Below are 23,951 nucleotides of genomic sequence, written 5' to 3' on the forward strand. Positions count from 1 at the left end.
GAGACTCACACACACACATGGTGGGGATATCATGCCTGCCAGTGTAAAGCGGAACTAATGCATCTTCAGCACAGAATTAGGTTCTCAGCTTCCTGCATTATGTCAGCGCACTAGGATACTGTTGCCTGGAAACCCACAGTTCCTTCTCCTCAAATTCCATTTATAGAATACAGCTGTGTCCCTGTGTATGTAAGAGTGTGAGGGCATCTGTGGGCATGTGCAGGTGTGTGTGTGTGTGTGTGTGTGTGCATGTTTATGTGGTTTATGAGGACACAAATTTGTATAATGACATGACAGAGGTATTACAATATGAAGGTGGTTTATGAGGACACTGCCTATGTCCCCGTAATTCAAAAGGCTTAAAAAACATACTAAATGGTGTTTTTTTGAAAATCTAAAAATGCACAAAGTCTCCTGTGAGGGCTAAGTTTAGGTGTAGGGTTGGTGTAGGGCAATAGCACACACAGTTTGTTCAGTATAAAAACCATTACGCCTATGGAGAGTCCCCATAAACCACAAAAACCAACATGTGTGTGTGTGTGTGTGTGTGTGTGTGTGTGTTTGTGCGTGCTCACATGAATGTGTATAGAAAGTGTGTGAGAGATGTTAAATGGAGAAAAGACAGATGTGTAGGTGGGATTGTGACTAAGGAAGAGATGGAGATAGAGGGAGACAATCTGAGATCAGAGTCTATATTAAGACATGCTGAATAATACAACAGAGAACTGCACACTGGATGACATATTCACAAAGTTGTAAAAATAAACTTGACATACTCTCACGCTCACACAAAACTAAGCTGAAAATCATTCCTCTTTATGTACAGTGTTCAGATTTTAAAAGCATGTAGAAACAGAGCAGTAGGATGAAATAAGGCCTGTAAGTGGCACGTAATGTTGGGCCAGATGTTACCACAGTTTGCATGTAATGCTAAGAAACTGACTGATCTTACTAGTCTCAACCTGTTTATATACTTGGGTACTTTGTGGACAAAATTCTCCCCAGAAGTTAGATAGATGAACAGATAGAGAAAAGGATAGATAGATAGATTTCTGTATAAGTATATTGAGGAGAGACCCCCTATATGATTGTAAAGCACTTTGGGTGTATAGCAATACACAATAAAGCGCTATATAAATGCATCATTCATTCATTCATTCATTCATTCATTCATTCATTCATTTTGTGTTCTCATCATCATTTTAGGTAGCTATGTAAACACATGTTAAACATGCTAGCTCTTGCCCTTTCCCAGCAGTGAATAATGCTCTTCAGTGTTAAAGGACAACATATTCCCCTGAGAACATGCCATTATGTGTGTGTGTGTGTATGTCCCACCTGCACCTCCAAAGTTCATTGTTTTTTTATAAAGAACAATCTCTCAAGAGGACGGAATGACGTGTGTGAGACACTCAAGTCTCTCTCTCGCTCTCTCTCTGTCTTCCAGGCAGTCTCTCTGTTGTGCTGAAGGATGGATTCAGGGGAAGACGAGTGCACACATTTCCTGCAGTACGTGGAGGACAGCGGTCTGAGGGCATATGACGAGCTGGTTATCCAGAACGCCTCTGACATCGCCCGAGAGAGCGACCGTGTCCGCAATCACACACACTGGACATACCTACAGGAGAAAAACCAGAAGAAGAGAAGGCAGGAGGAAGCTATCATGAGGTACACACACACACAGAGCTAGGGATAGACTCGTGTAAATACTGCACATAATAATGCTGTTGGCTATTACTATTGTTCATACTTTGAGATTTGAACAAACCCTTTATATAAGTATTTAAAATTCAGAACGCAGCTCATCCTGCTCTGTTTTAGACTTATATTTTTCATCTGGCAAACAATAAAACAGGCACAAATATCCAACATATGAACACTAAAGGATATCTACATTCTTAGAAAAAACGTACAAAAGCTGTCACTAGGACATAAAAGCCCCTCATTGTCCAATACAATATTCAAAGGCCCCACTTTCATATCTTCGAAGATTTCCGCTGTAATTATGACAAAGCTGTTTGTTTTCAACTTTATTTTATTGATATATTTAATTAATGAACGTGGTTCATTTTACATATTAAGTTAATTAACTCCTATTCATTTTGTGATTCCAAAAGCGATGTTCTGAGTTCCAGAACTGTATTTTCTTAAATAAAAACAATAGTTATTGAGGGAACATAAAAACTATATATGATTTCAGTTCACATCTTGATATTACTGTATGTGTAAAATTTAGAATTTAAATTTAGATTACAGTTTGATTATTTTAATATATTAATAACAGTTTATTAGTTTAAATACTTTTAAGTAATCCCAAGTCCCCCTATTTGAACAAGCACTTTAAAAAAATGGCAATATTACTGGGAAGTAATATAAAAAAGTAAAAGCTAACATTACTGCCATATTGCCATACTGAAAGTGTGAGTGACAATTATGTTATGCTCTTCAACAATTGGGATTTTAGTCGCCTCTGTGTACAAAGAGTCTGAGAGAAATCAGGGAAATAAAGGTCACTGGTCCTGAGCTCTAAAAGTCAATGAGGAAATAGCTGGATATTAGAGAGACAGACACAGAGTCAATGAAAACCTTCGGCCATTATGCTGTCTGTGTGAGTGAGCAACAGAGAGTCATTTAGCACAGACAGTTCTGCCAGTCTAATAAAAGACAGACACAAAAGGATGCTTTGATTAATCTAACAGCAGCCCGAGGTGTGCGAGTTTGTGTGTGTAATGATATTCCAGTGCTTTTGTCTTTCCTTTATTGTTATTTTGACTTCTGTGTAGCTAAATTTGGAACAAAATGCTGTATGCAACCCATTTTACTTTAGTAATGACGTACTTCTGAGGTATATTATTTATATAATTACTTATTTTCAAATTATTTTCAGGGTAGAGTAATCCGGACATTTCTTTGTGAGATTCACCAACCTATTTTAACAGCACAAGTATTTCAAAGTATATTAAATGATATTAAAAGTAAATAGGCTCCATTTTAATTAATATTGGATGAGTGATTGTTCATTCTCCTTATATAAAGTTGGATATATAAGTATCCACATATATACAGTATACCTGCATAGGGCGATATTTACAGTACTATGTAGCATATCTTGCTTGCTTACTTATGTCGCAAAATCTAAACTATATTATCATTAAATGTAACTATAAGCCATGAAAATATTAAGCATCAACATCACAATTTTCTATAAAGCTGCTGTGAAACTTTGTGTGTTGTGAAGAGACTTTCATATAATTGTGTATTTGAAGACATATCATGAAAAGTGCTTGGTGCATCTACCAACCCAGAAAACTTTAAAAAGAGCAACCCAGTACATTTTTTTAGTAAGCCTTTCTCTGCAAGCTTGTGAAAAAAATGAGCTGCTCAGATTTTGCTCCCCCCATGACGTTGTAATATTACATAACGTAATATTACTGCCCCTTAATCTGCAAGTTTCCACCCACAGCACTGCCATTCTGGTTTGCAAGCAACAACGGTGTACCAGTTCTAATGCCATGGTGAAATTACGAGCAAAGCATGCTAACTGTTCTGTTGTTGGCTGCACAGACAAGCACAGAAAACTATTTAAGAGTCCCAGGCTCCGAGGAGACAAGAGAGCAGTGGATTTATTGGTTTATTTAATGTATATTAGGCTGCTGCCACACAGATCTACAATAAACATGTGACTTCTTTCCCAGCTGTTTACCTTCACAGTGTTTTTGTAAATTCTGTGTTTTTGACAGTTTAAGTGCAGTAAGACATGAAAGAGAACTTAGTTTAGCACTCACATGCCATGTGATATTTGCTTTCTGTGCGCGTGCTTCAGATGTGTGCGCTCAGGAAACCGTATGTCATAACTTTAAACTGAAATGGCTTTAAAACACGTGATTTCAGTGCGATAGACGTGATAATCATAACCAAACGGATGTTTTTTTCTCAGAATATATCAGGTAAGAGCTGTAAAGGCACAGTGCAAATCTGGAAAAGGGGTGGGGAAAAGCAGCTTATTTGCATTTAAAGGGACATGCACAAAAACAGCCTGTTTCTGCTTCCACTCAAAATAGGCATTTTCAAAGCGATATAATAAATGATCTGTGGGGTATTTTGATCTTAAACTTCACAGACAAATTCTGGAGACACCTGAGACTTACACTGCATCTTGTAAAAAGGAGCATAATAGTTCTCCTTTAACACACATTCCTCTACCCTCTCAATTTTGTTTTCATTCCTATTTTCCTCTTCCTTTTTAGCACTTCTCTCTTTATCAACAACTTGTCCTCTCAACCCCCTCATTTTCTCTTCCGCTGCCCCTTTAACCCTACATTTCCTCCTGTTCGTATCCTGTAATCGAACCTCCGGTTCTTTCCTCCTCTTTAGAATCTTTCTGAGAGGTCTGAGTGGCGGCCCTCTATTCATACAGCTTGAGACACTCTTCCCACAGTAATGGGGCGCAAGTGGGGTGTTCTTTATACGGAGAGGAGGTCAATGACACACACCAAGCGATCCAGTTCATCTGTGGGTTTTCTCTCTCCCTTGGAGGTGTTTTAGTGAGATTAAACAATCAGGATTACAGAATGCAGATGAAATTTCATTAACATAACTCATGAAAGAGGATCAAAACACACACGCACATATAAACAGTGACAGTGGGAGGACCTAAAGTCACACCTCCTCAGCCTCGAGAGGGAAAAAACAGGGTCTGTCACCATGGAGACAGAGGGGTGAGTTTCTATGGCAACAGTGGGCTTGGTCCTCGTCTCCCCCTCATCTCTAAATTTAAACTGCTAGCCCCTGAGGACACATGCACATGCTCCCTTAAAACACACACAACAGAAGCCAGGTTTGGATGTGTCACTCAATTGCTATCACACAGATTACCCACACTGAGAGAAACCCAGCCAAGGACACACACAATGGAAAATCTGGATCTGATGACCTTACAGGACCTACATAATACCAGAAATCCTGTTACAACTCGCCTCACTCTCATATATGAGTATGTGTGCATGTTGATGAGGCTTAAAATTAATTTGAATATGATTGGATTGGGACATGAATGAGAAATTATAGGCACACACCCACATTTGTTTCTCTGTATGTAGAGATATAATACACAGGGATATAAGTGGGTTTTATGAGTTGTTTTATAACATACTTAAATTAAGCAAACTTTCTTTGTTGTGCTGGTAAAACAGGCTGGTGAATCGCACAAAGAAATGTCCAAGTTATATTTCAACCTGAACATCATTTGAAAATAATAAGAAATTATATTCCACTTACCCCCCCCCCCCCCCAGAAAAGATTTGTTTTCATAACATTGACATTTAAGTCAATACTGTAATACAGAAATAAAAACAATAAAATATAAAATATATATATAAATAATAACAAATACTGTAAAATACAAAAATAATGATAAACATTAACCTTTACAAATAAACTACAATTTAAAATTTAGCTATTATATCATTATTTTTTCACATTCAAGTAATGAGAATGGTCTTTGTTACACATAACCGTATAGGCTAATGAGAATTGGGGGAGGAGTGGATATGCTTAATTGTCATACAAATAATGTCATAATGAAAACAACCTTGAAATGTACAGATTATGGTTCATCAAGAAGATTGGTTAATTTTTCAGTGCAACATTGTTTTTAGAATATTTAACATTAACAATTTTCATGTTATTACTGTAATAATAAAAACTATTCTGTCCAGATGCATTTTAATTTTTCATAATAATATTATTAATAATAAAAGACAGCAATAATAATATTAAATATTATAAAATGCAAAAAATAAATAATAAATATTAACTACAAATTTACTTTTGTTCAGTTTAACTGATATAGCATTATTTTTTGCAGTTTTCAATTATTATTTTTTTTGCAATTTGCAATTTTGTATTACAGTAATAAAACATTTTTCATATAAACATTAATGAGAATTATGGAAGGGAGTCTCGCTTGATTGTCATGAAAATAATGATAATGCAAACAGCCTTGCTGGTTCTAAATATAAGCTTCATTTTCATGTCGGAAAATACAAATTATTTTATTTTATTTTATAAATAACATTTAAAAATAACATTTCTTGTCAGTTGTTAGATAGTGTCTCTGTGTTTTGTGCACATGTTTGCATCACAACTGTATAGGAAAGAGAGGAAGTGAACTGTCTAACAGCTTTTCAGATATTAATGATAATTCATGTTCAATAAATTGCCTGGAAATTGTTTTGGCATGGTTGCCATATAAGCAGCCAGAGGCCCTGAAAGCAATTTGGTGTCTAAAGCAAACTGTAGTCAATGGTATCGTCTACGCTGATATAAACAGCGTCACTATGACCTAATGTAAACATCAACAACAAAAACCAAAGGGAAATGCTACAGAAAGGCAGTGTTTTGAAGAAGAAATCTACAGACATGCTCAGATCAATAACATGGACATTGACATATGAGTGAAGGTCAGGAAAAGGTCACTTTGGTTGGTGCATCAACCTTGGTAGACCGAGTGCTTAGACTGATAGAGAGAGAGAGAGAGAGAGAGAGAGAGAGAGAGAGAGAGAGAGAGAGAGAGAGAGAGGAAAACAGTCACATTAACCAAGAGAGCTGTCTCTGGATGAGAAGCAAGACAAGACAGAGTAAAAAAGGTGAAAGGAATGGAAAAGGCAGACAGAGACCGTAAAAATATGATTCAAATCATACAGGGAAAAAAACTATTAAAAGATAAAGACTGGAGAAAAGGATGAAAGGATGAGAGGTTGATTAGAGGAGGGCTAATGGGTGTGAACTGCTGGACAAGCAAAGAGAGAAGTTTATTTACTGAACTCTGATCAATACAGACAAATATAACACATCAGTAGTGCACACACACACACACACACACACGCAGGCGCACACACACGTATAGACAGCATACAGACCAGCTTCAAGCAAACCTGCATCTCTGCTTCCATTGAGATTAGTTTGTGTTTATAAAATAGATAGTTCCGGTCCTTGATTCTGATTGGTTGAGCCGCTTCGCATCATGCCTAACAACGCCCCTTATCTGTTAGAAATGTACTGTAAACCATGGCTTCTTAGGGTTTATTACTTTACTGAAACAGAAAGATTTAGTAAAAAAATCATCAATACTGTATATGGATGCATGTATGTGTGCACAGCATTTCACGTTCATAGTAGAGTGCTAAATAATGCATCCTCTGTATCTAAGCATATAGGCAAACAATGCTAGCCACTTTACTTTCCATTAAAGAAATAGTTCACCCAAACATGAAAATTTACTGAAAATATTCTCACCCATCAGGCCATCCAAGATGTAGATGATTTTGTTCATCATTAAAGTGCCCCTATTATGGATTTTTGAAAATGGCCTTTCATGCAGTGTGTAGCTCTAACTGAATGAAAACATCCTGCAAAGTTTTAAATCTGAAAGTGCACAGTGTATAAAGTTATTGTCTCTCAAAAGAAAGAGTCGACTCTGAATCATTGAAATTAGTCTTTTTTAAAACGAATCCTAAGTTGTTTCATGTTGACTTCAATATGAAACATTAGCATATTGTCTGCCCACTTGTTGGTCTGAATGAAAATGCAAATTCATTCTTTGCCACTAGGTGCCGCTTTTGGAGCGGTAAAAATAGCACTTTCCCCGGTAACTCTGTACACAAAGCAGCACTGCTCTCAAATGGTGCTTTATTTGCGCAGTACAGGCATTATGTAATGGAAATGAGACCAATCGGACCAATCACCGCAAATTAGCGTAATGCAAATTAGGGGTTTGGGAAAAATTCATCGTTGAACGAATCGTTTGGGAGTTGTTGAGCAAGTAAAGTAAAAAATAAATGCATATTAAAAGACAATTAAAGTGTTTTTTGACCTTGCATGCATGTCAACCTGTTGTTGAGGACTCCCAATAACAAAATATGAACCTTTCATAACCCATAATACGGGCACTTTAACATGACTTGCTCATAAAAGGATACTCTGCAGTGAATGGATGCTATCAGAGTGAGAGTCCAAACAACTAATAAAAATATCACAACATCACACAAATCCAGTCCATCGATTAACATCTTGTGAAGTGAACATTTATGTTTGTAAGAAACAAATCTATCACTAGGATGGATGCAAACCATGCTTCCGGCTAAAATATGAGTCCTCTACTCATAATATTGCTTTCTCCATTGAAAAATCATTATGTCTGAATCAGGAGAGAAATGTGCATATAGTACTATTTACAAGCACTGTTTACAAGCTTATTATGGATTATGGACATGTATATTTGCCAGAAGCAATGGTTTAAAGTTAAAACGACTTAATAATTGATTTGTTTTTTTACAAATTGACATCTTTTCAATTCACAAGATGTTAATTGATGGACTGGGGTCATATGGATTACTTGTGGATTATTGTGATGTTTTTATCAGCTCTCTCATTCTGACGGCACCCATTCACTAAAGAGGATTCATTCGTGAGCAAGTAATGTAATACTAAATTTCAGGATTAAGAAACAAACTCATCTACATCTTAAATGTCCTGAGGGTGAATAGATTTTAAGCAAAATTTCATTTTCAATTAATTAAATATGGAAATCCAAGCTTTGCCCTACTAACCACTATTCCATGACCTTTAACCCTTCACATGCACACATTTGTTATTATGTCAGGGAAGAGACTTTCCATCTAAATCCATCTATTGATTTCTACTGAGCTAATGATATTTTATATCTTCTATCCCGACCCTTAAACCCTCACACAAACCTTTCAGCATTTTGATTAAGACATTATTTATTATGTTTATTAATCTATTGTCTTTGTGAGGGCCATTAGATGCTCCCCACAATGTAAGTGATTAAGTTTTACTACCTTTTGCTCCACACAACAGACAAAAGATGACACACACACACACACACACACACACACACAAACAGGCGCACACCAAACTAGTCAGCATAAACTAGGCTATGCTGGTCTAAACTGGTCATCCATCAATGAGGGTGATCGAGTCACCATAATGATCTAGACTCTTTGTGAAATGATGACACATTATTTTCTCCAAATAAAGGAGGGATGTGGGGGCTTTTAAGACAGGGAGGGTTAGTTTTTTTCAGTCTTTCTGAAATACAAAATAGCAACAAGTGTAGACTACCGTTTAAAATTTTGGGGTCGGCAAAATTTTTACATTTGTTATAGAAGTCTCTTATGCTCATCAAGGCTGCATTTATTTGATCAAAAATACAATATGTTAAAACTGAATTTCCAGAATCATTACTCCTGTCTTCAGTGCACATGATCCTTAAGAAATCATTCTAATATGCTGATTTGCTACTCAAAAAACATTTCTTATAATTATCAATGTTGAAAGCAGTTGTGATGTTTGTGGAAAGCCTGATACATCTTTTATCAGTACTCTTTGATAAACAGAAATAAAAAAAAAACTAGAAATCTTTTGCAATATGTAAAAGTTTTACTGTCAACTTTGATCAATTTAATGAATCCTTAATTTGATAAAAGTGTAAATTCCTTAAACGTTTTTAAACGGTAGTGTAGAAATCATGGACGAAGTAAAAATGTGAAGACAGAGGTAAAACGCCATCAGACTTTTTAATTTTTTTTTATTTTGGTGATTTAATCTTTCAGCCGAAGCCACAATTGTATTTCCTGTCACGGACATTATCGTTCCCTTCCAGGAACTCGAGCTGCGTCGAAAACGCAAGTGTGTAATCTGTCCAATGGATGGGCGAGACGTCATAAGCAGGTGACGTCACCGACCGGGAATCTATAAAAGCATGTGCGGTGGAACCGGCATCTGCTTTTTGTCATTCAGCAACCGCCACTCTGTCATTTCATGTTGCGAGTCTTATTTAGTGTTGTCTGTCCCTACACAAGCACACTATAAGCTCCAAGATGTCTAAAAGTGCTCAGAAAACAAAGCACTTGGGCGACAGCAGATCACAATACAGGCTGTGTGTTCCCCCTTGCAAACGCTACATCACTGAGGGGGATACTCACAGTCTGTGTGTGGTCTGACTGGGAGCGAGTCACGCAGAGTCGGCTCTCGAGGGAGCCTTGGTTGAGGCTTGGTTACCCGCGCTGTGGCCAAGTTGAACATCTACTGGCAGGCCGAGAAACAGACTGAACCGCAGAAGAGTAAGCTCGACGAGCGTTTCCTGCGAACTAAGCCTCCACCTCCGCGTCGGAGCTTTCCCTTTTTCCCCGATCTACATGATAAAATATCTAGATCGTGGGCCAGACCCTTCTCAGCCCGCCTCTTCATTCCCGCCTCTGACAACTATGGCAATGTGGTGGGGTTGAGTGAGCATGGCTATAGAGCGATGCCTCGGGCTGAACAGACGCTTGCAAGCTGTCTGTCTCCCAGCATGGCATCATCTCTGACGACTCCGACCTTGCCCACCAAGCCGCTGCACACAACTTCAGTGCTTGTGGGCAAGGGGTACGCGGCTACAGGTCAGGCTGGTGCGTGTCTGCACACCATGGCGGTGTTACAGGGGTACCAAGCCGACCTGCTTAAAGAGCTAGATGAGGGAGAGGAGCTCAAATCTGACGATATCGCTGAGCTCCGCCGAACCGCTGATCTCTCTCTCCGCGCCACCAAAGAGACCGCCCGTGCCATCGGAAGGTCTATGGCAGCACTAGTGGCTGTGGAGAGACATCTTTGGTTGACCCTATCAGATATGAAGGAGAAAGATAGAGTCTTCCTCACGGATGCCCTGCTTGCGCCTTCTGGCCTGTTCAGCGACGCCGTCAACTCTGTTGTCGACCGGTACCAGGAGGCCCGTAAACAAGCGGCAGCATTCCAGCGGTTCCTCCCTCGCCGAGCTCAGGGGGCTGCTGGGCGGGAGCAGCCCTCGCCGCGTACCAGCTCCTCATATCGGGAGACACAGAAACAGAGTGTTGCCACTCGTGCTCCCCCGCATCGGGACCGAGGTGGCAATCGTTCTGGGTGAGGGACATCTAAGGCTAAGCAGGATCTACGGACTGTACTTCAGTCTAAGAAGTCCTCGGCCAAGAAGCCCTGACAGGCATGGCCCAGGGCTTATGAGGGCAGACCCCTCTGGGGAAGAGCGGTTTACACCGCATTACACGGTGTCCATCTCTCCTCAGTGCCCTCAGGAGATCAGTCTGCTAACCCTGCCAGAGTTCCAGGGCGCAGCAGTCTCCAGCGAGCGCTTCCCTCAGTTATTTCCACCCGGAAATGTAGTGGAGCTGAGGAGCTCGCCACCCCTTCAGGGGCCTCTAGAGCAGCTAGTTCGGCCATCTCCTGCCGGACCTCCGCTTTAGGGCACCGAGCTAGCAGCTCTGAGTACACCAGAGGCCAGTCTCGAGAGACTGGTTTCCGTTAGTAGACTATTTGGCAGCGTGCAAACTACTGCCAAATGTGTCTCAATGGGTCCTGCGCACTGTAGAAAAAGGCTATCGCATTCAGTTCGGTGCCCCGCCGCCGCCATTCAACGGGGTGATTCCCACATTGGAGCGCCCCGAGCAGGCCATGGTTATGGAACAAGAAGTAAACACTCTCTTGAGGAAGGAGGCCATCGAGGTGGTCCCTCCTCACGAAAGGGAGTCCGGGTTCTACAGCCGGTACTTCATAGTTCCAAAGAAGGATGGAGGATTGCGTCCCATTTCAGATCCGCATCAGTTGAACCGCTCAGTCATGCAAAGTTCAAGGTGCTTACTATCAAGCAGGTCGTGTCTCAGATCAGGTCCGAAGACTGGTTTTTCACAATCAATCTAAAGCACACATACTTCCACATCTCAATCCTTCCTGAGGTTTGCTTTTGGGGGCAAAGCTTACCAATATCATGTTCTTCCCTTCGGCCTTGCACTCTCACCCCGCACTTTCTCAAAGTGTGTGGATGCTTCTCTGGCTCCCTTGCGACTCCAGGGCATCCGCATACTTAATTACATCGATGATTGGTTGATATTAGCTCAATCAGAGCAACTGGCGATTCGACATTGAGATGTTGTTCTCGCACACATGAAAGCGCTGGAGTTGAGACTGAATGCCAAGAAAAGTGTGCTTTCTCCAGTACAGAGAACCACTTATCTAGGCGTGGTGTGGGATTCGGCCACGATGCAGGCACGCATGTCCCCTGCTCGGATCGAGTCAATCCTCATGTCAGTCAAGAGAGTGAGAGAAGGGCAGTCACTCACTGTCAAGTAGTTTCAAAAACTGCTGGGTCTGATGGCAGCTGCGTCCAATGTGATACCTATTGGCCTGCTGTACATGAGACCCCTAGAGTGGTGGCTCAGAACCAAGGTGTTCTCCCCAAGGGGAAACCCACTTTGCATGATCAAGGTCACGCGGCGATGCCTACGTGCCTTAGACATGTGGAGACAACCTTGGTTCTTATCCCAGGGCCCGGTGCTGGGAGCTCCTTGTTGCCACGTAACGCTAGCGACGGACGCATCCCTCACCAGTTGGGGAGCGGTCATGGATGGCCACCCTGCCTGCGGTCTGTGGAGTGGTCGCCATCTCATGTGGCACATCAACTGCCTGGAGATGCTGGGCGTGTTTCGAGCACTCAAACACTTTCTCCCAGACCTAAGAGATCACCATGTGTTGGTGCGCACCGACAGCACAGCGGTGGTGTCTTACATCAACCACCAGGGAGGTCTGCGTTCATGCCCCTTGTGAGGCCATACTTCCGGCATCCCTGTGAGCGTTGCTTCATTCCTTGAAGCTGACGCCGGTTCCACTGCACATGCTTTATAACTTCCCGGTCGGGGACGTCACCCGCCTATGACGTCTCATCCATCCATTGGACAGATTACACACGAGATTCAGAGCGCAGTCACGCTGGTGGCGTTCTCCTAGCGTTTTCGATGCAGCGTCTCCTTCCCTTCAGGGAACCATGGTTACATGCATAACCTGAGACGTTTTCATTGTCCCATCACATTAATCAGCATATGAAAAAGTAAAATGAGTGACTGATTGGCCATTTGGTAATATTATTTTCCTCTAAAAATGTCAGAATGAAAAGAGAAAGGAAAGAAAAAACAATGACTGGTCACTCAAAACACTCAAGTGTGAATTGTGACCGCTGGAGGGAGGGAAAAATTGCAGACGATACAAGAAAGACAAGACAGATGACAACACACATGGATGAAAGGATGCAAGGAGTGAAGCAGAGAGATGAGGAACGCTGGTGCAGTGAGGTTGGCAGACAGACTCTCAATCATTCTTTATGACGCACCACAGCACCACACTCTCCCCTCTGATTACACACTCACAATATGTGTGTGTGTGTGTGTGAGTCGTCTGTGTGTGTTTGTGTGAGTGAATGGTTACTTAAAGCCAACGCAAGTAAATCCTGTCTGCCCTTTAGTATGATTAGTTTTCCTCCAACAAAGAGAGAGAATTTGAGAGACAGCAATTGAACTGACTGCCCCTTTCTCCCTCCCTCTCTCTCTCTCTCTCTCTCTCTCTCACATTTTCTCATGAACAGACAGATGAAAGTAACTCAATTTTTATAGGATATTAGGTGCAGAAATAATCTTAAAATCCAGCCAAATTGCTCTGAATTGGATTATGCAGAAATGACTTTTAGGCAAGATAGATTCATGAAGTTATGAGGGAACAGATAGATGGATGGAGGGAATTTGCCTTTCCTCTGTAACATTCTCAGATTACAAACGTAGAATATTTTGTCACATTTATATTGCTTAAAGCTGCATACAAAATAAAATATGAAACATGTTCGAAACCACTAATAATTAAATAATCTGGAAAACAAAGAACAAAGATATAAATTATATGTTACAAGATTATCATAACCCTTTATTGACAGTTTACACTCGTATAAATGGTGCCGTATAGCACTAAAAGTGGTTCTTGGCTCGTAATCATAGGGGAAACACTTTTGGTGCTATATAGCACCATACTTTTAGCTCAAGTAAACTGCCTATCTCTCTTCAGGATTGGCGAGGATGTGGCCCGTGTGACGGAAGGAGGGGGATACGCAGGCAAACATTTTCGTATGGGCTTCATGACGATGCCGGCCCCTCAGGACCGCGTTCCTCCTCCCTGCGGGCCAGGCTTCACCGTACGCTCGCAGTCTCTGCACTCAGTGGGAGGGGGAGAAGAGGAGGGGAGTCCCACCTTGAGAAAACAGCCCCCGCCCAAACCCAGACGAGATCCCAACACCAAACTCAGCACCTCCTCTGAGACCGTCAACACTGGGCTCAGCACAGGGAAGAGCGGGAAGGAATCAGAGAAATGTGACGGTAAATATGTGTGTGTGTGTGTGTGTGTGTGTGTGTGTGTGTGTGTGTGCACGCAATACGTTAACACTAATGCTTCTAGCTACTGCACACAATCTTGTTTTTATGTTTGGAAATGTGTCGGAATTTGGAATAGCATTCATAATGCAATGAAAGTATGTCCAAAAAACATGGTAATACCATGGTACCATATCCAAAAAAAGGTACTTTTTTTAGTGAGGTGTTTTCTCTCCTTTCCTACTCTATCACTCTCAGTTACACTCTCATCACAGTAATATTGTGAAAAATTATTACAATTTAAAATAACTGTTTTTTATTTTAATATATTTTAAAGTTTCACTATTGTGAAATATTATTTCAAACAACATGCATTCCTTTAAAAACAAAACACATAAATACACACATGCATCACAAGCCTCTGGAAAAAAACGGCATCTCTTATTCTTTCCCACCACTTCACTGTTGTATGCAAATCTCCTCTCTTCTACCATCTCTTTCATGCATGCCTTGTTCTCATGGATCATTACACATGCAGCGCTTGCTTTGAGCTCCACACACACACACACACACACACCAAGCACTCTTCCTCACTGAAGTCCACATCACATAGAAGAGCTAGACAAGAAAAGTAGTAGATATTTTATAAACATGATCACTTACTATTTAAAAATACACATACAAACAACGAAATGCACTGTACAGGACAAAACCACGAAATCATTCAACTTGGTGACTGTAGTAAAAATAGTCTCGCTTTTTGCTTTATGTCAAGGCTTCATTCTACAACAAGCAGGCACATTATAGAAAAATAATAAGTAAATAAATCTGATGAGGTAAAATGTATGTATTTTGTCACATTTTATTATTTAATAAACAATTTACAAAATATTATAATATTATTAATATATATATATATATATATATATATATATTTATATATATAATATATGTACTGTATATATGTATATGTACGTATTATGTATGTATGTATGTATATATATATACATACTGTATATATATATATATATATATATATATATATATATATATATATACACATATATATATATATATACACACACACACACGCACACACACACATATATATATATATATATATATATATATACATATATGGGGCAACTGTTGCCATAGGCAACATTCTCAGCCTAAGTGTTTTACCGGCGGTGACAGCTTCAGACAGAATCAACCAAAACACAGATGATGCCTCTTATAAACAAGTTCAGAGCTACAAGGTCGACAAGCAGGAGACTTGAGTCGTGATTCGCATTCACAACATGCACACAAAGATGCAAAACATAGTTTTGAGTTAAAACTGAAACAAATAATTTACACTTTCAGAAAAAAAGGTACAAAACTGTCTGTCACTAGGCGGATCTCTTTCAAAAGGTGCTAATATGTACAGTTTATTGGTAAATGAGATGTACCTTTTAGCTTTTGTACCTTCAATGGAGGGTTTATACCTTTTTTTGTTCTATTGCAAGCCTAAACGGACAAAATGTGCTGCTCTAGGCTGTTTTATATTATACAGTGAACAAATGCCTCAGAGGCCTTTACTATTCCACACACACTAATTTCCACACACATTAGCCTTCCTTTAACCCTTAACTTGATCCTTACTGATCCCACTCAGAGAGCTGAGCTCATTCAAAGTGCTTTTCTTTCAAGTCCAAAGCAAGCACACATTACAAAATACCTAACCCCACTCCAACACTTGACCTCATTTTTCAATGTTCCCAACCTCATTTAGAGTACATTAACCCTAAAAACATCAACCGGCTCTTTGCAGTGAAATCTGAAACGCAGCCAACATCACCGTACTATATACAGCACATCAAACCTTTTAGTGTATTCAGTCTCAAACACATGAAACCTTGTTTTCTACTCATTTTCTACTCAAGTAAAAAAAGGAAAATATTAAACAATTTAAAACATTAATTTTCTAATTTAATTTATATTTTAAAATATAATTTATTCCTACTATCATTACTTCAGTGTTCAGTGTCACGTTATCCTTCAGAAATCATTCTAATATGCTGATTTGCTATAGTTGTGCTGCTTAATATTTTTGTGGAAACCATACATTTTTTATGAATATAAAGACCAGCATTGAAATTGACATTTTTGGCATTATAAATGTCTTACTTTTATCAATTAATGCATCCTTGCTGAATAAAAATATGCATTTGATACATTTTGTGCTAAAAAAAAAAAACTATATACACACACACACACACAAATTCATTCAGCAAATGCTTTATTCCAAAATGGCGTTAAATTACAGGAAAAGGAACACCCTACCCCTTTAAACACATATAAATATGCTTTCAGAGCATATTTTTTTTAATCATATAGGAGCCTGATGTCTTGATGTCCGAGTAATGATCTATACACAGAGACAGTGCTTGTTTGATTCACTTAGCTTGAGTCTCTGTGGCATTTCCACCACACCAAGGGCCACAGATTATTCCTCCAGAGGAGCCTCAAAGAGCTCAACATCTCTCCTCCTCCTCTTCTATCTCCTTCTCCCTCCGGCTCCATGCTATATACACTTACCCCCATCTCATCTCTCATCCCTCCTTTACTCTCGTGCCTTCATTTCCCACGCCAGTTTGGCATCCTTTCTTGTTCTACTCATTAAAATCCTGTCTTTTATCTCACTCGTTTATGCATTCCTTTCTCATAGACCTGCCCACTTTTTCTTCTAGCCTTCTTAATTTTTAAATTCATGCTATAGAAACAGAACTCTCTTTCTACTCTTACTCTTTGTGGTACAAAGATAGAACCAGATGGTAAAACCATAGTATTTTAATATATAATCATCATATTAAATGATTACCATATTTACATGGTACTTCAAAACTATAAATACCATAGAATTACTATGGCACATGTCCAAAAAAATCTGGAAATGCTGTAGTACCATATTAAAAAACATAGCAACCGTATTTTTTCCTTCATCTGATCCCTATGATCTTTTTAAGCATATGTGACAGCTTGCTTGTGTATTTTACTGTGTGTTATCTTCTGCACTGACCTACTGTCAAGAGAAAACGTATGTCCTATATATATAGAAAGAGAGCTGCTGACATACATGCAAACCTCAATAAATCATGAGCAGTGTTCTTTAAACAGCATCATATTAAACTTAATGACATGTGGCATGTGGCGTATATCTGTGCTGTATATCTCATTGCCGGGGACTATTTCACCTCTAATTTAGAGGGAAGTCAATATAAATGCATTATTGTACACATACAAGCACAGATAACGTCTCGGTTACGTATGTAACCCCGGTTCCCTGAAGGGAACGAGACGCTGCGTCGAAGCGCTAGGGGAACGCCCACAGCGTGACCGCGCTCTGAACCAGAGTGTAACGTGTCCAATGGAAGGGCGAGACGTCATAGGCGGGTGACGTCACTGACCGGAAAGCATATAAGCACGTGCGGTGGAGCCGGCGTTTGCTTCCAGGAATGAAGCAACCACCCGCAGGGATACAGGAAGTATGGCTTCGAGACGCAGCGTCTCGTTCCCTTCAGGGAACCGGGGTTACATACGTAACCGAGACGTTCCCTTCCAGGAACTCGAGCTGCGTCGAAGCGCTAGGGGAACAAGATGCCCACGCCTCCAGACTTCCAAAATACCTGCCCTGTGTGTATCACTGGGAGCACAGCGAGGGCGAAAAAGAGGAGAGCCGGGAGTGGCCATAAGATCAAGGTGATAGAACCGAACAAAGGTGAGGGGCGTGGACCAACCCGCAGCATTGCAGATATCCTGCATCGAAACCCCTGCCAGAAGGCCTTGGAGGCCGCCATACTCCTAGTTGAATGGGCCTTAAGCCCCAGAGGCGTAGGGATGCCTGAAGATTCATAGGCCAAGGAAAAAGTATCCACAATCCACCTGCTAAGGGTCTGCCTAGAAGCAGGCAGACCCCGCTTAGGAGGACCGAGCAAACTAGCAATTGGTCCGTCCTTCTCCACAGGGCAGCTCTGTGGACGTATGCGTCCAGTGCTCGCACTGGACACACACAGTTATGCTTTCGCTGGTCAGGCTCCCGAAAGGGAGGAGGACTGAGGGCCTGCAGCACGACAGGCCATGGTATAGAAGAGAGGATCTAGGAAATAACCCGCTCGAGGGTAGAAAAACGCTTTGGCCAGACCAGGGGCAAAGATGAGATAAGAAGGGGCCATGAAGGGCCTACCAATCTCCACTCTCTTAAGAGACCACAGCCAGGTCCCCGTAGGGACACGTCGTACAGGAGGCCTCAGCCTCAGCGCACCGTGGAGGAAACATGTAATCAGGGGGTGTCGACCCACTGTAAGGCCACCGAGAAGGGCATGGTAGGCCGATAAAGCCGCCACGTAAACCTTCAGGGTGGAGTGAGTTACCCCTGCGGAGAAACGGGCCTGCAGGACCTGCGGCACTGTACCAAACGGGCAGTTAACCGGGTCAAGGTGGCGGTCTCCGCACCAAGAAGTGAAATATTTTCACTTCAGGGCATACAGTTTCCTCGTAGAGGGAGCTCTGGATTGGAAGATGGTCTCAGCAACCTCGGTTGAGAGACCGGAAGCTATGAGCTGCGCCCCCTCAGAGGCCAGAACTTCCACACGTAATGCGCGCGTCGCCTCGGCAACGTGCGCTGCAACAGCGAGCACTCACTCAGAGGGGGAAGAACCGCACACGCGTGCTTCCACGAGCGAGAGCGCTAGATCTGGGGAATGCAGGAGGAGATAGGGCGAACCCGTCTCCAACCTGTTCACCAGATCCCTGTTGCCATCCAGAACTCCCGGGAGCAGAGCGATCGGGGAAAAACCGTACAGACGAAGCCTCGGCCAGGTCTGTACCAAGCGTCCAGTCCAAGGGAGCTGGAGGAACTAGAGGGGCATAGCGCTGACTCTCGAGTCGCACAGCCAAAAACCTCCATATCTGCTTCACCACCTCGGGGTGAAGCATCCATTCCCCGGGCCTCAGCCCCTGCCTCGACAGGATGTCTGCTCCCACATTGAGATACCCAGGGATATCGATGGCTCTGAGCGAGCGAAGTTTGCCCTGGGACCACACAAGGATCTGGTGCGCCAGCTTGTACAAGGGGCGCGAACGCAGACCTCCCTGGTGGTTGATGTAAGAGACCACCGCTGTGCTGTCGGTGCGCACCAACACATGGTGATCTCTTAGGTCCGGGAGAAAGTGCTTGAGTGCACGAAACACGGCCAACATTCCCAAACAATTGATATGCCACGTTAGATGGCGACCACTCCACAGACCGCGGGCAGGGTGGCCACTCATGACCGCTCCCCAACCGGTGAGGGATGCGTCCGTCGCTAGCATTACGCGGCGACAAGAGGCTCCCAGCACCGGGCCCTGAGACAAGAACCAAGCTTGGCTCCACATGTCTAAGGCACGTAGGCATCGCCGCGTGACCTTGATCATGCGAAGCGGGTTTCCCCTCGGGGAGAACCCCTTGGTCTTGAGCCACCACTGTAGGGGTCTCATGTACAGGAGGCCAAAAGTAATCACGTTGGACGCAGCTGCCATGAGCCCCAGCAGTTTCCGGAACTGCCTGACAGTGAGTGACTGGCCCTCTTTCACTCTCTTGACTGAGGTGAGGATCGACTCGCTCCGAGCGGGAGACATACGTGCCTGCATCGTGGTCGAATCCCACACCACGCCTAGATAAGTGGTTCTCTATACTGGAGAAATCACACTTTCTTGGCGTTCAGTCTCAACCCCTTCATGTGCGCGAGAACGACATCTCGATGCCGAGTCGCCACCTGCTCTGATCGAGCTAGAATCAACCAATCGTTGATGTAAAAATGCGGGGTACGAGTGCAGGGCCAACGGGAAGAACCCGAGATCGGTAAGCTTTGCCCCTAAAAGCAAACCTGAGGGACTTCCCGTGAGAGGGAAGGATGGAGACGTGAAATATGCGTCCTTAGATCCATCGTGACAAACCAGTCCTCGGACTTGGTCTGAGACACAACTGATGAGTGTAAGCACCCTGAACTTCAGTCACATGACTGAGCGGTTCAACTGACGCAGATCTACCATCCTTCCTTGGAACAATGAAGTACCGGCTGTAGAACCCGGACTCTCTTCCGTGAGGAGGGACCACCTCGATGGCCTCCTTCCCCAAGAGAGTGTCTACTTCCTGTTCCATGATTAGAGCCTGCTGGGGGCCCACGCACGTGGGAATCACCCCGTTGAAAGGCGGTGGCGGAGCGCCGAACTGAATACAAAAGGCCTTTCTCTACAGTACGCAGGACCCATTGAGATCCATTTGGCAGTAGTTTCCACGCTGCCTAAATGGTCTACTAAGGGAACCAGTCTCTCGAGACTGGCCTCTGATGTACCCAGAGCTGCTGGCACGGTGCCCTGAAGCGGAGGACCGGCAGGAGACGGCCGAACCAGGAGCTCTAGGGACCCCCGCAGGGGTGGCGAGCTTCTCAGCTCCGCTACACTTCGGGGCGGAAGAAACTGAGAACACCGCTCGCTGGAGCCAGCTGCGCCCTGGAACTCTGGCAGGGTTGGCAGACTGTTCTCCCGAGGGCGCTGGGGGAGACGGACACCCGATCTACCCCAGAGGGGTCTGCCCTCGTAAGTCCTAGGCACAGCACCAGGACTGCGTCAGCCTCAGCCTCCTAATGAATGACGGTCCTCAGACCCGCGTCATTCCTAGGAAGACCAAGCTGAAGAACCAGACCCTGCAAGGCAGGACCCAAAGAGACACATCGGCAGTAGTTCCCACGCTGCCCGATGGTCTCCTAAGGGAGCCAGTCTCTCGAGACTGGCCTCTGGCGTGCCTAGAGCTGCTGGCTCGGTGCCCTGAAGCGGAGGACCGGCAGGAGAGGCCGAACCAGAAGCTCTAGAGACCCCCGCAGGGGTGGCGAGCTTCTCAGCTCCGCTACACTTCGGGGCGGAAGAAACTGAGAACATCGCTCGCTGGAGCCAGCTGCGCCCTGGAACTCTGGCAGGGTTGGCAGACTGATCTCCCACGCCCGTAGGCTTCTTGGCCGAGAACCCCCTTAGACTTAAGAACGGTCCGCAGATCCGGCTTAGCCTTAGAGGTCCCCGACCCAGAGCGTTAGCCGCCACGGCCCCACCTCGGTGGGGTGCGAGTAGCCACGCTCTGTTTTGCACCTCTCTAAAGAGGGGCTGGCACGCGGCGAGGGCTGCTCCCGCCCAGCAGCCCCCTGAGCTAGAGACAGGTGAGGGAGAAACCGCTGAAACGCCGCCGCTTGTCTACGAGCCTCCTGGTACCGGTTGACGACGTAATTGACGGCGTCGCCGAACAGGCCAGAAGGCGCAAGCGGGGCGTCCATGAGGAAAACCCTATCTTCTCCTTCATGTCAGATAGGGTCGACCACAGACAGCGTTTCTAGGGAGCTCAGAGATCAACTTATATTCCAATCAAGTTGAGCCCCAATCCTTCATCCAGCTCTCTAAGCAGGTACGTCAGCTTGGTGCGCCTGCAACACTCTCTTTCTTTCTTTTTTTTTTCGGTGTGCAGACACGCACCAGCCTGACCTGCAGCCGCGAGCCTTCAGAGACAACGCCACGCAAGTGGACAGATAGCTCGCGAGCGTCTGTTCCACCCGGGGCATCGCTCTGATATGAATGAGAATACGTAACGCACGCGTCGCCTCGGCAACGCGCGCTGCGATCCCCGCACCCACACTCGCCGCCGTGCCTCAGCAGCGGCGGGAATGCGAGATGTACAGCGGAGAGAAACACAATCAGCCCCCTTTCTCCTTTATTTGAGCTGACTGCGCGCCGTTCTCATTCATAATATGCTTGTGCAAACACTGTTTCATTGACGCGTCCACCTCCTCGGAGGAAGACAGGTCTATGAGGAAGAAGACACGGGCTCGCCCGTCTTCATTCAAGGCTAGTGAAACTCACTCCTCTCTTTTTCAAAGAGAGCCTTCAGAGAGCAGGCGTAAGAAGTGAAAAAGCTCACAAACGAGCAGTCAGCTCCCTCGAGAGCTGAATCTGCGCACTCTGCTCTCAAGCAGACCACACACAGACTGCGTGTATCCCAAGCAGTGATATAATGTGTTCAGGGAGGAACACACAGCCCGAATGCGATCTGCTATCGCCCCAGTGCTTGCACATATTGCTGGAGCCTATTCAAGTGATTGTGCAGGACAAACAACACTAAATAAGACTCACAACATGCAAAGACAGTACACACAGACAGAGAAGTGGTTGCTGAATGACGAAAAGCAAACGCCGGCTCCACCGCACGTGCTTATATGCTTTCCGGTCAGTGACGTCACCCGCCTATGACGTCTCGCCCTTCCATTGGACACGTTACACTCTGGTTCAGAGCGCGGTCACGCTGTGGGCGTTCCCCTAGCGCTTCGACGCAGCTCGAGTTCCTGGAAGGGAAACATCTGTATTAAATCAGCAGTGTAATACTAGATAACAGATCCAGCATTTGCTACATCCTCTGATGGGAAACAACATCACAAGACTGCTTCTGCTTCAAAGAGAGAGGGAGGGTGTTGTGAGAGGAAGGTACATCATGCACCTGCTGTCCTCTGGAACACAGTGCCCTATATTTTCCCGTGTCACAGTCATCAAATACACTTACAACACATTCACTCACACACACACACACACACACACACACAGATGCATTAATACGCTTTCCACAGGCATATGGCCAGGATTTTGCTTCTGCAGCAGGGGGCATTGGCAACAACCACGAAGAAACCTAGCAATTTACTACACAATAGAAGTACCATTTTTGTGAACATACAATTATGTTTTACTTAAAAAAAAAAAAAAAAATTGCTGCATTGTGTCTCTACATATCTGTATGGATTCATATTTGTGTGGAGCCCTGCATATGACATACAGAAAAAATAGATATTGTGGCCACAAATGAATTAGTTCTCATATTTTAATATATGGCTATTTATTATTATTAGTGCTGGGCAACGATTAAATCAGGATTAATCACATTATTATTGTGCCCTTTTTTCATTTAAAAGTACTGCTATTTGAACAAAAGTGCAGTAACATTTGGTTTGCAAACACTTTAAACAAATAAGGTGCTTTTTCTGCAGCAGTATTCCTTTTATATAGTAGCAGTTACAACCCAAAATTCCGAAAATGTTGGGACATTTTTTAAATTTGAATGAAATGAAAACTAAAAGAATTTCAAATCACATGAGCCAAAATTTTATTCATAATAGAACATAGATAACATAATAAATGTTTAAACTGAGAAATTTTACAATTTTATGCACAAAATGAGCTTATTTCAAATTTGATGCCTGCTACAGGTTTCTAAATATTTGGGACGGGGGCATATTTACCATGGTGTAGCATCTCCTCTTCTTTTCAAAACAATTTGAAGATGTCTGGGCATCGAGGTAATAAGTTTTGGTGTTGGAATTTGGTCCCATTCTTGCCCGATATAGGTTTCCAGCTGCTGAAGAGTTTGTGGTCGTCTTTTGATGTATTTTTCGTTTAATGATCCGCCAAATGTTCTCTATAGGTGAAAGATCTGGACTGCAGGCAGGCCAATTCAGCATAGGACTCTTCTACTATGAAGCCATGCTGTTGTAATAACTGCAGTATGTGGTTTTGCATTGTCCTGCTGAAGTAGACAAGGCCTTCCCTTTAATAGACGTCATCTGGAGGGGAGCATATGCTGCTCTTAAATCTTTATATACCTTCAGC

The 23,951-nt window shown here is 43.2% G+C and overlaps 1 protein-coding gene across 1 annotated transcript in view; it reads left to right on the forward strand.

Annotated features, from left to right (window-relative positions):
* Positions 1 to 1,471: 1,471 nt before the first annotated feature.
* Positions 1,472 to 23,951, forward strand: part of nyap2a (neuronal tyrosine-phosphorylated phosphoinositide-3-kinase adaptor 2a) — a gene marked incomplete at both ends in the record, with an annotated part of 43,160 nt that continues 20,680 nt past the window's right edge. The window contains 2 exons of the mRNA XM_079387429.1: positions 1,472 to 1,668; positions 13,936 to 14,243. Of these exons, the coding sequence (XP_079243555.1) occupies positions 1,472 to 1,668; positions 13,936 to 14,243 (505 nt within the window). The remainder of the gene's footprint in view (positions 1,669 to 13,935; positions 14,244 to 23,951) is intronic.

This window comes from Barbus barbus (assembly GCF_936440315.1).
Source record: "Barbus barbus genome assembly, chromosome: 31".
NCBI lineage: Eukaryota > Metazoa > Chordata > Actinopteri > Cypriniformes > Cyprinidae > Barbus > Barbus barbus.